The sequence below is a fragment of the Lutjanus erythropterus genome, chromosome 11 (genome assembly GCF_056507025.1).
Source record: "Lutjanus erythropterus isolate fLutEry1 chromosome 11, fLutEry1.hap2, whole genome shotgun sequence".
NCBI lineage: Eukaryota > Metazoa > Chordata > Actinopteri > Lutjaniformes > Lutjanidae > Lutjanus > Lutjanus erythropterus.
In genome coordinates, this window is record NC_139327.1 from 25,957,256 (window position 1) to 25,971,819 (window position 14,564).

General features: G+C 36.2%; 1 protein-coding gene and 1 long non-coding RNA gene across 3 annotated transcripts in view; one reads left to right on the forward strand and one right to left on the reverse strand.

Annotated features, from left to right (window-relative positions):
* Positions 1-12,518, reverse strand: part of LOC146319237 (uncharacterized) — a 38,602-nt gene extending 26,084 nt beyond the window's left edge. The window contains exons 1-3 of one of the 2 annotated variants that reach the window (XR_014771532.1): positions 12,054-12,518; positions 9,277-9,356; positions 6,443-6,507 (exon numbers count right to left, since the gene is read on the reverse strand). This is a non-coding gene — a long non-coding RNA (uncharacterized LOC146319237). Of the gene's footprint in view, positions 1-6,442; positions 6,511-9,276; positions 9,357-12,053 lie in introns of both variants that reach the window. The other variant, XR_014771531.1, reaches the window with a different exon arrangement.
* On the forward strand, positions 802-3,485 carry LOC146319241 (uncharacterized). Its single transcript, XM_084730579.1, has 5 exons — positions 802-856; positions 1,228-1,539; positions 2,304-2,627; positions 2,959-3,090; positions 3,388-3,485. Exons 1-5 carry the CDS (start codon positions 802-804, stop codon positions 3,483-3,485), a joined length of 921 nt encoding a protein of 306 aa, XP_084586705.1.
* Positions 12,519-14,564: the final 2,046 nt, after the last annotated feature.

Here is a 14,564-nt window from a genome sequence, read left to right on the forward strand (position 1 = left end):
TTTTTTTCTTTCAAAAAATGACTGAATAATCAATTATCCAGATGTTTTTAATTTGGAGATTAATTTAATGATAGTAGCATTAGAGCTGCAATAATGAATTGATTAATTGTTGCAGCTCTAACAATAATGAAAACAAACTCACTTTATTCAATTTCTGCCATATCCCTGTAAATATCACACACTGGACCTTTAAAATAATCTTCTATAAATAATCATCTAAATAATAAGTTGTAACTGCATTCAGAAAGTCAATCAGGTAGTATAAGTGCCATCTATATAACTGCTCACAAAATGCATAATTCAGATATGTGAAATTAAACATAGAAGAGAATACCACTCTTTGTGACAAATACTGGGAAACAATATTCTAACTGTCAGCAATCTTTTTCTGAACCCTACAAAGTCAGTAGCTTTGTAATTAAACTATTACAAATAAACACAAAAAAGATAAGCTGGTGAGTGTTTCAGTAGTCCTTTGCTGAGTGCAAATAACCTCTTCCTCAATTCTCTCCACAAACAAAAGAGACCACAAAAAAAAAAACAGCCACGTGTCAGTACAAAGTCTCAGTCCAGTTAAGGAGCCACAAAGAAGACAACCTATTTTAAAAGTGGTGAGTAAAATTTGTTTCAATTCAAGCTAGTTAGATTAGTTAAAGTATACTAAAAATGTGTAAAATTGTATTGTGTTTTTAACTGAAACTAAAAACAAAGTAACTAAACATCTTTTAATTTTTTGATTGTTTTGCTCACACGTGAAATGCATCATGTTTTTCAGATAATTTGATTGCGTTACAACAAAAAATGATTTCCGCCTACATGATCATCACAGCTCTGGTGCCAATTTCTCTGGCAAAAGGTACACTTCATGGTAATTGTGTATTAATAGTACTGTGTGTTGAACAAAAAACAGTATATTAGCAGTGACTATATCACATTATACAGTGTCCTTAGTAATTTGCTATAATTTTCTTTTGGTTTTTTTGCAAACTACTGAAACCCTTATAGGGATAATTTGCATTAGATGTTTGATAAAAGTGGATAAAACATTAACACAAATTTAAAAAAAAATTATCTGTATAACAATCTAAACAAAAGATATTTCTTATTATTTATTACTTGTCAGTTGAAATGGCTGTGTATGTTTGCCTTTTACTTGAAATGAAATGCTAATAGTTATGAAGCATTTTTAAAGTATTTTAAGCTGTTTGACATTTTTGTTCCTATCAGGGTCGATGGAATGCGATTTAACTGGAACTATGGGACCTAAGCAGTGTTTCGGAGCACTTGGAGAGCCATTGATTTTTTACCTGCCTACAGATGTAACAAAGATACAGTTGAAAAAGAATGGGACATCTATCATTTTAAATATAGACAATAAACACAACGTGGTGTTTAAACCTGATGACTCTGCATTCTTCACCAATGGAACATTCAAGCTGAATAATGCACAGAAAACAGACTCTGGAGATTATACTCTTGAAACACATGGATCTGAGGGTAAATTGTCACATAAAATCAACATACATCTAGAAATACAAGGTAGGATTTTTTTCTTAAAGTTACAGCTTCTCTACAATAGACACCAGTCAATAAAAAATGTGTTTTAAACCTAAACAAAGATTAAATAAAGTGAAAAAGACATTACATTTGATTAGAAAATACAATACATCTATATCAAGTCCTGAACCTGGCTATTTATTTTTAAACCGTAATATTGTGTAGGTTCATAAACATAAACACAGATGGCCCATTATTACACATATGCTGTAAACATCATATTTAATATGAAATATATAAAAATCTGTTACTAACAATTTATATTGTAGACTACAGTATCAACAGTTGTAAATACAATGTTTTAAGTGAATTCAATCTAAGTATATAATTTGCATTTGGTGTAAAAATTAACAACCTATAGTAAAATGTTTTTATATATGTGCATGTGTACTCAGTTGCAGTTTAATGCAGTCTAATACAACAGCCTGCTTTTAAATCCTCCATTCACAAAGGTTATAATGTTCAGTTTTCTGTTAAAACAGAGGAGTTGATTCAACTTTATAGTCACTTTGGATGTTCTAGTTTGTGATGCCATCAAATTGTATTGAATTTTACTGAAATTTCTGTCTGATATCTATCCATGTAATATACATACATATTTGTTCACTTTTTAAAAACAGACTCACATCACTTTTAGTTATATTTACTTATTATTTATTATATTATTTATTATATTTATATATTTTTTTACCACTTGTATTATTATTTAGAGGTTACACTCATTACACTGTATATTTGTCTTTCAGCTCCAGTGTCAAAGCCTGCTATTTCTAAGACGTGTTTGTCACCCGAACAAATGAACATCAGCTGCTCCTCAGAGGGAGAAGGAGTAGAGTTCATTTTGACTCTGGACTGTCTTTTACTGATGCAGACAAGAGATCACAGCCTGTCCCCCAGCTGCTCAACAGTGGGCACACTGTCACCGTCTGGGAGTACAGATAACCAAAACCAGTCCAAAATTTCAACTATTACCATCAGTGTACACGGTCACCAGTCTGGAAATTTGATGTGTAATGTTCGAAACAATGTCAGTACAGAAGAAACAGTTATTCAGCTTACAAGCTGTAAAGGTAGTGTATTTCAAGAAATTATCAAATTTTTGATTTTTTTGTTAATTTATTGATTCAGTTATTTAGTCCTCTGGTTAATATAGTATCCTTGCTGCTATTGCACATTTTAAATTGGTACCATAAATTTTTAAAAAGCCTGATTTTCCAGCTGTATGGAGCAGGTTGGCTTTTAGATATGTACAGGATGATACATACGTAGAGTCTTTAGAGCAAATAGCAAAGACAAATCTAGGGCTCTTGAGCTGTGGCTCAGACTGATCTTGACAGTGCTGAGACGGTCATGTTTACATTATCTCGATATCTAATTTTGGTTGATGTTTGTATTTTATAGGTTCCATCTCTCACTTCTCTCTTGTGACTGTGGCTGTGACAGCAAGTGTTGCCACTCTACTTCTCCATTTGGCATTGTTTCTTGGTATCAAACACTTCAAAAAGAAGACAAGTCCCATGACTGTTAATGAAGGTAAGAGAAACATGTTCTTGTCCTCTATCTCACCTGTACCCTTTTCCTGATAATTTTAGAAAAGCATTGGTTACTGTAGTTCCATAGATATTTAAAAACCTTGTTTTTTCTATCTGAGGTAGCCCTCCATCAAAATGAAAATTATGTCTATTTCGATTATTTCTTGCCATTTTACGGTAGGACAATTGTCTGGACATTGTCTGCTTTGATAAGTCTCAAAACCACACAACATTAATGCTCTTTAACATTGTAAATGTGGTGGATTATCTGTCATTCATTTCAAGTGTCTGTTTTTTCTTCTTTCAGATCACACTGAGGATGAAATTATCTACTCAGATGTTAAAGTGAAGAATACAAGAAAAAACAGACCCAACTTGCATCAAAATGCAAATTAGTTTCTCCCAAAACATTATCACTCATTCCTATCATTAGCCTAAACCCTTACCATACCCCTGCCTATCTATCTACCCACACCAAAAAACATGGGATCACTGACTTTGTGTCTTCAACAAGTAAAAATGCAAGTTCCAATTGCAGACATAGTAACACCACAGTTTTGGTTCATGTTGTTGTGTACTGTCAGAGGTCATGAAAAAAAAATCCCCATTGATATCCATAATTTTTACCTGTGTGGTGACTAAATGTAAATTATTTAATTGTTATAATCCTAGGTATTATTATTAAAATTTGTCAATATATTTGTTGTATATTGGACTATAGACTATTAACAGTACTTCTTATGTCTACTTCATTTCTCTTCTTCCTGTGCACATGCACTTGTTTTTCAAAGATAACAGTGCCTTTCATGTTTCCTAAATCCTAAATTTAAGCTTGCTGAGGACCTTTTACGTAACACGGCTGGGAGATTAAAACATATATTGTATTTTAAAACATTAAGTTGTATGATTGAGATAGTTGGCACCGCACCTACGTAGCACCACAGATATAGAACTATTTTTTTCAGTAAATATACTTTTTATATGCTCTTGATATTTGGATTACTTTGTTAAAAGTGTGACGTTTGTTTATAGTTTTTTAATCATTCATGCATTTTGTTTCTCATACTGTATGTTAAGTGCTTTTATTTTTGTGTTTTTTTTTTGTTTTTATGATTTGCTTTGTAATTAGATGGCATTATGCATGATCTTTTACATTTTGTTTTTATGTAAACCATCAAAACAAGAACAAAAGGGGAGAAAAGGAAGCTTACACTTATTTAAGGTTTCCCAAGTCAAAAGTCTTTTTCTTTACATTGGACCTGATTCCAGTATGTACATCTGAATTATGTATTCTTTAAAGACCTGCATAGCAATTAAAGTGTTGTTGGCTTCTGTGTGGCTGTGGAATAATTACTTGAGAGTTTTGAAGCATTCGACGCAATATAGAGTTATATAGAGGACTGATGTCTTTGCCCCACTCCTCCCATCCCTCCTCCCTCATATTGTTAGATGAGAGAGTAGAGATATAACTGAATGAAAATCTGCAGCAGTTTTCAAACTGGGGTCAGTAGTAACAGTAGTTCTTCACTGAGTTATAGGGGGTCCCAAGCAAAAGGAGGAACAGAGTATTTTAACTTTTATCACACTTTATTGGGAGTTGGAGCAACATAGGAAGACACTGGCTTGGCCATTTTGATTGATTGTAATCATAGTGATCCTACTTAGATTACTGATTGACAATGAAGACATTATCTTTAAACCTAAAAATAAAATACTAATACCTTCTTCAATTCAGGGTCTGTGGTTTAATGTGTATCTATATGGGGGTCCTTGACATGAGAGGGTTAAGGAACCCCTGCTATCCATTATAGGGTTTCTGCAGGTTTCAGCATGTTAAATCTCTTTAATGAACTGCAGAAGCCATGTATGGCTAGTATATGTCAACAATTTTAGTTTCTCCCATGAATACATATTCAACCTGACAGCAGTTGCTCAGTTGTTGGCCTGCTGACATCTTTTAATCCTCTGAAGTTAACCTGCACCAGAGCAAGGTGTTCATGCAGCATGGGATACCATGGGGATTCACCCCAGTTACAAGTAAGCCATGTCTCTGATACCAGAAAACCTGGGCCAAGGATATTTTGTTAGACTTAAATCCCACATACACTATAACCCAGTTTCAGTGAGCTGCTGTGGTGGAGTGGGTCATCCATCATGACTACAGTAAGTATCACAGAGGTCATCAAAGTCAAACTGCACACTGTATTCTACATTAAAAAGTTATATCTGTATAGTAACAAGAATAAAGCAACAATCTATCGCAAATCCTGGAGAAAATCCAAACACGTGTATGCATGTATGTCAGCATTACATCTCATCAACACCTTGTTGTTGACAGCAGAGTTGGAGCGCGCTCTGCTGGTCAAACTACATGATGGCATTATTTCAAAATCACCCCAGGCACATGTTTTTTTGCATTATACGTTCTGTAAAAACATTTTCAGATCAGCACAATCAATTGGATGGGCTCTAACAGAGATGGCAGAAATGGAATATAACACTCAGGGCTGCACCCAATGATTATTTTTTAAACAATTAATTTATCGATTATTTTTTCAGTTAATCTACTGATTAATTTATTGATTAATCTAACATTGGTTTTTGTTATTCAGTTATATAACAACTAATTTACCTAAAATACATATCAATAACTTGTCCTATTAATTAGGCTTGAGAATCAAATGTACGCATCAATAGAGTACCTTATTTGGTTTGATATTTTTAGGGTTATGACAATTCACTCATGCATCAGATGCCTTGGGCTTTTAATGAGTACAATATGAGTGCATCAAAAAAAACACAAAACAAGCGCACCCCCATCCTTCTCCCGTCTCTCCTCTTCATTTCCTGACAACTGACAGTGAAACATCTGATGCTGCACCACGCTGCACAACCAAACTTTCCTAACACGCAAGTGTAGAACAAGTTTGGGTTTATAAGAAGGATGAGAAACACTGCTTCAAATCATCTATGCAAAAGGTGTCAGCCAACAGTGTAAAGAGCCACAAGTATCCTGACCCACAGAGACGTCATGTCACTGGTAATGTTCCTCCATACCCCAATTCAATCAAAACCACAGCACTGTTCATATGAAACAGAGTAGCATATCACTGTATTGTAAAAATGCAAATATAGCATTACTAGCATCAAAACAGATTCACACATTGCATCATCTCGCGTTGCATTGTATTGTATTGTATATTGACAGGGCTGAATTATATTGTACCAAATTGTTCAGCTTTCTAAGATGAATCTTATCACTGAACATATACTGAGATACAAATTGAATTGTCTCAGTCAGTGAAATTGACACCCCTAATACTTGTGTTTTCTAGCTTCCATTTCTCACTTACCTGTTGAATAAGGGTGTGAGACTTGGTTTTATCACCCTACATCTTTTGGCATTATGTCTTGGTATCTGCTGTGTACATAAGAAAACAAGATATAGGACTGTTAATGGTAAGAGAATAGAATTTATGTAGGTAGTGTAATCATTCTTCTTCTTTTGGCTCTATGTCTTGTAATTTTTCCCTGTTTATATGTATGGGTTGAGGTGTTTTTTTCAAATAGCAGCTTTTCTTATGTGGATGGGGGATAACCAGAAAGTTCTTTGTATAAAATATGGCATACACAGCTAAGTTTTATTCTAATGTCTTCTGCAAACTTGAATCCACGTGCCTCTTTCTCTTCCTTGACTGAAGAATTATCTGTTTTCTTGGGCTTCGAATGTGAACCAAAATACCTCATTAGCACCTCAATTAGGTGTCTCAGAAGAGGACAATAAAAGAGTAGGCTGAAAGAACACATAGACCACACCAGGTTTCACATCAGATTATTGCTTTGAAATTAATATTTTAAAATTACAAATACACCTCCAAAATGTAGCTTTATCATTTAAATCTCACATCTGATGGAAGGAAACAGCAATATCTTTAGCATCTCTCCCAGTAGCTCAGCTGGTAGAGCATGTGGCCCATTTAAAGATACTCGAGTGCTCAGCAGCATCCATGGGTTCCATTATGGCCTGTGGCCCTTTGCTACATGTCTTCGCCCCTTTCCTCTCCTGTCCTGTCCAAAAAAGGCTACGAAACCCAAAATAATGTTTAAAATAAATGTTTAACATTATTCTAAGCTTGTTTATGCCTTTTTTCTTTTCAAGGAATGTGAGATGAGATTCTTGACTGAGCTGTCAACATGCCACAGCCCTTGCCAAAATGTTAACATTTAAACAAACAACTACTTTCTGTGAGAAATATACCTATATTAAAATATAGGCTGTTTGCCCAGTATACAAAGTATTTTCTTTATTTTGATTTGTTGGCCACAATTTTGAAATTGTGGAATTTATTTTTAACACCTTCACGCATTTGCTTTTCAAATGTGTCTGGCATTGTTTAAGACTTTTTAAAATATCTACTGAAAGACTTTTGCGGTTTCCTGTCTGTGTGTTTCACCATATAGACTATCAAATCAAGGTCATGGTCAGATTCTGGTCAATGATTGATCATCTCCCCAAAGGGTGACTACATTAACCTGCTGATCCTAACCTTAACCTTGCAAGACCACGATTTGACCACAAGGTGGAGGCAAAGGTCAGTCAAGCGCTGCACAATTTGCAGATGAAGGATGGATATAGCAGGCTTGATCTGAGGCCAGTTTTCAAAGGCCACATACAATCAGATTCCAAGAAATTCATGATGGGGAAATGATAAAGGAGTGGACTACACTAAATAAAAGGGGTGTAACAATTCACTCATGCATCCAATGCATCAGCTTTTCATGTCTAAGATACGAGTGCATCGGTTCAGATGGCCTGTATCGGCAAAAAGATGAACATGAATCGGAAGCAAATCGATGGTACATCTTATTAGGATACCCATATGTTTCAATTTTGGCATCAAGGAGCTGCCACTGTAACTTTCCTCCGTCTTCTTTCTCCTTCTGCGTCTGCCTGCACCGCTCTCACTGGACGCCTGCTGCCACGGTCACACAAGACAAGCACGTCCTACTTCCTTTCCTGTGTCTCCTCTTGATCTGCCCAAAACAGACTGCGCTGAAAACAGCGACAGAAGTGACACTGTATCGCGTCGCACCACCAAACTTTCATAATGTGCAAATGTAGAATAAATTTGGGTTTTATAAGAAAGATGACAGACACTGCTGCAAACCATTTATGCAAAACATGTCAGACAGCAAAATATAGAGCCACGAGTCTGACCCTCAGAGACATCATGTCACTGTGAGAGCAGGTAACATGGAGCATCACTGTTCCTCCACACTAATCAAAACCACAGCACTATTCATATGAAACAGAGCAGCAGATCATTTTTTTTGGTAAAAATACTATTTAAAGTTTGCTCACAGATTCTCATTTAGGCTACAGTATCTCATTTACACATGACAGCTCATAATAAGATTTTAACACCACTGTAATGTCTCCTTCTCTCCGTCTCTACTGTTACTATATTTAATAAAGCTATCAGGATGTCTTTTTGCAACCAATAGCACTCTACAAATATGGCATTAATTGAATCAAAATGTAAAGATTCACACATTCCATTGTCTTGTACTGCATCATATTGTATCATATTGTATCGTGACAGAGTTGAATCGTATCCAACCGAATCGTTGGCCATTTAAAAACTTCTAAGATCTATACTAAATAAAATATAATAGTGTTCTTCTTGACCCTTTTCTCCACTCCACAATGTAGTGATCACCATTGACCACACAATGGAGCCAAAGGCCATCAAAGGTAATTAGATAACGGTTAAGTGTATCTTTGGTAATTTCTTATTCATTTTGTGTGCCTGCTGCAGAGCCATCTTCCTACCACAATTATCAAATCACTGCAGTGTCCACTTAAAGAATGTTTTAAAAGACACCTTTTTCCAAATCCTGATTTGTCAAATAAGCTACATGCACTAGTAATCAATGGAGAGACTGTTTTGTTTGTTTTTTTTATTACAAGGTGCATGACAATAACATGCAACAATTATGGCCGTTATTATATCCAATTTTCATGATTTTAATTTATTATCATTAGTTGAATAATTGCAAGCAAACCTTTGAAAGACTCTCAAAGCCCATTACGTAAACTCAAATATGGATTATGGCCAAGACGAAAACAACACTGACAATGACAAGCTATCATATCACTTTCCTACCCCTTCAACGAACAGCTCACAACATTTGCACAGTCAGGAAACCTCTTACTCCTTCAGCTTCATGGAGGAAGTGTCTGTCACTCTTTGGCAAAGGGAGTAACTAAGGATAAGAAAGGGAGAGAATGAGAGAAGTTTTAACTGAATTCTACGAGGGAGGATTTCTAACTTTGTGCATGGTTCCCTGAAACAGCTACTCACTCTCACATCACCAATTACTCCACACTATACACTGTAGTGCTAACCACATCCTTATACTCCACAGCACTCCAGATGAGTATATGATGCATTGTCAATGTGCAGTCTGAAATATCTTTCACTTGTTCAGTGATATGCTTTCTTTCACACTTTCTTCAAATGTGTTTTTATGTACATTACAATGTAAGTGGGCAGCCTTTATGCACAATCCACATCACATGACTCATCAATGTGTTTACATGACCTTGAAAAGCATATGGTATAATGATTTCAAATTCAGTACACAGCATTAGCTGTAGAGCTGCAAAAATTAATCAAATAATTGATTATGAATCAATTATTAAATTAATCAACAACTACAACAGTTACACAACATCAACTATTTTGATAATCGATTTATCGGTTTGAGTATTTTTTTAAAAAAAGCAAAAAGTAATTCCAGTTTCTTTAATATGAATATTTTCAGGTTTGGTTTTTGGTTTCTTTATTCCTTTATGACAGTAAACTCAATATCTTTGGGTTGTGGACAAAACAAGACATTTGTGGATGTTATTTTGGACTTTGGGAAACACTGATCAACATTCTTCACCATTTTCTCACACTTTGTAGACCAAATAACTAATCAATCAATTGAGAAAATAATCTACAGGTAATCAAAAATGAAAATAAGCGTTAGTTACAGCCCTAGCGCAGCATTCAAATTCTTACATTAATTAAAATATACTAAAATAAATAACATGAACCCACAGACTTGGATTAGGGCATATTATTTTCATTCATGCCACCTTACATGGCATCATCTCTGTTTTTATCTCTCAAAGGCTTGCTGTCATATCTGCGGTTGCATGTTCCAAGAGGGAGATTCCCGCTGCATGCTACAATCTTCAGTCAGCCATCTGTCTTTCCATAAGCATTACGTTACAAAGTGTGCCAACCCAGACCCACAGCCACATTTGAAACTGACTTTACACTTAGGTCATATGGAATAACACTTATGACTTTCCCTACTTTTGCTGCCTGCCACCCTCCCTCTCTGTGTTTTTATGGGGTGACTGCAGGAGAAAGAAGGAGGGCTTCCCCCTCTGCCTGACGCCCCTGCTTTGAGAACATGTGGCCTGGGAATAATTGGGTTACAACTGCAGCGGTCCAATGAGTTGGCCTTGATTTTGAGAATGACTCCATTTACTTTTGTCTGACTGCCTGCTGCTTCCACAGCTGCAGCTTTTATCCTCCATTCAGGCTCAGGATTTTACTGTATAGGTCTGGCAGACAGCCAGATGAGAGAGTGGAACACAATCTGAGCATTAATATACTAACCCACATTTGGTGGGCAAGACAGGAAAATAGTGCTGTCCTCTTTCCTACAGTAGGACAGCCCTTTGTCTGAGAATTGATGTCAAGATAAAATGTTGGAATTTTTAACAACTTGCATTTGCTCACTTTGGCAGCCATTATGGACAAATACACAATTCCTTAATAGAAACAAACGATGTAAAGAAATAAAATACTCAACAATAAGGATAACCAGGGCGAGTAAAATGCCATGATGGGTTAATAAATCTAGCAACTCGCTTGCCTGACGAGGCAAGTGGTAAAAAACAATTAAACTATTGATCTATTTTGATAATAGATTAACAGTTTAAGAGTATTTTTTCATGCGAATATGGCAATGAATATCTTCAGATTTAGAATGACAAAACAAGCCATTTACAGGCATCACCTTGGAGCTTAAGAAACTGGAATGCACATTTTTCACTATTTTCTTACATTTTCTAGATGGTGTGGCCCTAAATTAAACTTGAGTCCTTGTTATTTAATATCTGCTAACAAAAGGGGCAAGTAAAAGCTGCCTTTGGTCAAATAGATGTCTGACTCACTCGCCTAAGAAGGGAAGTGAATAAAAACATTAACATTGAACTCTGTTGACAGGTAAGATAGTGCTGATGTATCACAATACTGTGAGCTTGTGTATATATTATCAACTGTGTTCATATTATTATGTAGCCTATATATGGACCTTTCACTGTGCATTTTTGCATGTTACTGTTCAACAAAATGACTTTTTTTTAATATTATTTTCTCTCAACACTGAACTTGATGACAGTCAGGCCTTAACTATGCCAGTGAGCCACACGTAATACAGATCAAGACATACATTTACTAATTACACGTGTTTTCCCTTTTGAATGAATATATTACAACACCACACGAGTGATTTCAATAGATTTAAGTTCACGTCGAATTTTAAAAATAGGCCCATTTTTCTCAAAATATGATTAAGATTACGGTAGTAACAGTTATGCAACTGGGACATAACTAGCTAACTAGTTAGCTATAATCAACGTCCGCTAACGTTAGTTCATGTTTGGCAGTTAAGTTAGCAGTTAACAAGCTAGCTTAGGCAGTAAACATGCTAGCTAGTACGTATTTTAGCCACTAACCTAACGTTAACTTTAAAGTCCTAAATACAAGTAGTGTTTACAGCAACAAATGACATAAAGAATTGCAATGTAAAATTCAACAGTCACATTACACTTAACTAGCGTTAGCTAACTAATCCCAATAACTGTCAGTTAATATTACTCCAAGTAACATGTCTTACCTAAAGATGAGTGAGAGGACCAACATCAGTTTCGTCTCCAGTTTCAGTGGACTGACTTGATCTGGCGTTAGTTGTGATAGCTTGAGTTGGCAACGGGTAGAAAGAAAGCGGAGCCTCTGTCAAGACTAAAGAGGATAGAGAAACTCTTGTATTTAAGAACTGCGTCTTTACAAATGGCTACCTAGCCACCGGAAACACCGGAGTTCTGATCAAAGATGAAGGCTGTTGTGAAGATGACGCGGGCCAGCCGACCATTGATGGAGTGGCTCCAAACTCTAACATTATATTTACACCACACATATTAACCTAAACTCAAGCTATATCTACCAACTAACCTAAAACTGTTTTTAGTGCTGATAGTCAGAAGAGAGAACACTTTGAACGACTGAGTACGTACAGCGCGAGACGACAGTTAATGTAACGTTCACGTCATCACCAGTGGCGCGTAAATGTGTCGTAGGTGCGTTTCAGGTGAGTGAGGTCTGCACACAATCACCGGCTTTCGCCTTAGTGAATAAATTCAGATTGAATTGTAGTTATTGTAATAAAATATGTAAAGCGATCCCCTTACCATTACTTAATTTAATCCACGACAATTTAATATATTTAAATGTAAAACCAGGGTCAAGGAAACACATTAATAAGGTCTACGCTGATGCTGAATTTCTGAAAAAAAGGTTAAACTTTGAAGTGGATCCTTGCTCCTTCTGTAATGTGTCAGATGAATCTTTTGAACATATGGTTTTCTCATATCCTGTGTCCAAAAGATTTTGGTCAGATATTTAGGAAAACGGATGGCATTCCGACCTTTAACAGTTCTCATGTTCTTTTACACATGGATGGTTTAAACCCTTCTAATTCTTACATGACTGCTATAATCATTTTTATGGCTAAATATTATATTCATTGTAAATGGAAAAATAGTAAACCCTCATTCGGCTGTTTTGTAAATTAATTTAAGTTGGGGTTTTTTTGCATCCCTTAAAAAAACGCATTCTTGTAAAATAGCAATAATAATAATAATAATAATAATAATAATAATAATAACAACAATGCTGCAGTTTGCACTAAAAGACAAAGAAGGAAAACACTCAATTTAAGTTAGAAGGTGGATGGTGAGATTTGAATAAAAGTGAGAGGAACTGCACGGAGCTGTGGCACTGACCCTTGGTAAACTGGATTATAAAATAATTCTTACTCATTCAGGTCACACACCATCATTTGTTCAGATATGTAATGATATTATGATCCTGGAAAGAATACTGAACTGAAATCATAACAGTGTCCAGATTACTGAGTGAGAAATTCTCACCAACACGTATTCTTAGGCTGCTGTTAAAACAATAGTGGATGCACTCAGCTGACCTTCTTTCAGAGCTATTAAGCGAAGGATTATACTTCTCAGGGTCATCCTTGTTGTTTTGTTTTCATGGCAACCTCTCACCAATCCCTGCATGCTGATTGGCTCATCACATGCTAATGACATCAGAGGTCAAGGTGCAGCAATTGGTCACCAGATAGCAACAGATTCTTCATTGTGGCAAAACGTTTCCTCGCTCAGTCTGTCTTCCTCATCGGAAACGACTCCACCAATCAAAACAGCCCGTCGCTCTTCCAACCCTCCACTCGGAACACAGTTGCTGTTAGTTTCTTCTCCGCTGGAAATAAGATAAGAGAGGGTCAAGGTCTGTGAGCAGTGTAATTAATGTGGTGTTATTCACATTTGGAATGAGCAGTAGCCGGTTTGGTCCCAGTCAAACTCTCAGGGTCACTCAGACAATGAAGGCTCTTATCTCTCAACAAAGACTCCTTGGTCAGTGAAGTAGGTGAACACCCTAATACACCCAGCTAAGAGGCACTTAGAGGGGGGAAATGCCTGTAAGTACTTAATATAATAAAAAAAATAATAATTATAAAACAGCCTTCAAGTCACCAGTGCCCCTGAAGGAAATAAACAGACATTAATTTAGAAGTGAGGCATTAATTTAGTTTAATGTTTTTATTGTTTTGACAACCAGCCTCAAAGCTTTGCCACCCATTATAGCTTTTCATGCTCATTAACCAGCCTGATTCGCAAATGAATAAAACGGTCAAGTAAGCATTCATGTCGGTGTAGGACACAATAGGCCCAGTGTAGTCTCTGTCCAGAAAGGGAACCACTTTGATGCACAAACAGAACCTGCCGGAAAGTATTGTGTCATTGGGATTTCAGAGTAACGAGCCAGCGAATGAATTCACGTCCCAAACGGTCTCGTGGTGCACGAGAGGAATGAGACATTATGTAGCTCAGTAGGCCAAATTGGACAGTCACTGAGACAAGCCCACACAGGGTGGAAAGTGAATGCATGCACACACACACACACACACACACACACACACACACACACACACACACACACACACACACACACACACACACAAACATCCATGCACGAAACACACATGCCCGATATGCATGGTCATGTAAGTAAATAGATACACGTGCATGATGAAAAACATGCTCTCTTTCAT

What these genes read in the sequence shown, in the direction of transcription:
- LOC146319241 (XM_084730579.1), top strand. Translation starts at nt 802, where the DNA reads ATGATTTCCGCCTACATGATCATCACAGCTCTGGTGCCAATTTCTCTG. An exon ending in CATACATCTAGAAATACAAG is followed by an intron (nt 1,540 to 2,303) that starts GTAGGATTTTTT and finishes TTTGTCTTTCAG; the next exon opens with CTCCAGTGTCAAAGCCTGCT. An exon ending in TCAGCTTACAAGCTGTAAAG is followed by an intron (nt 2,628 to 2,958) that starts GTAGTGTATTTC and finishes TGTATTTTATAG; the next exon opens with GTTCCATCTCTCACTTCTCT.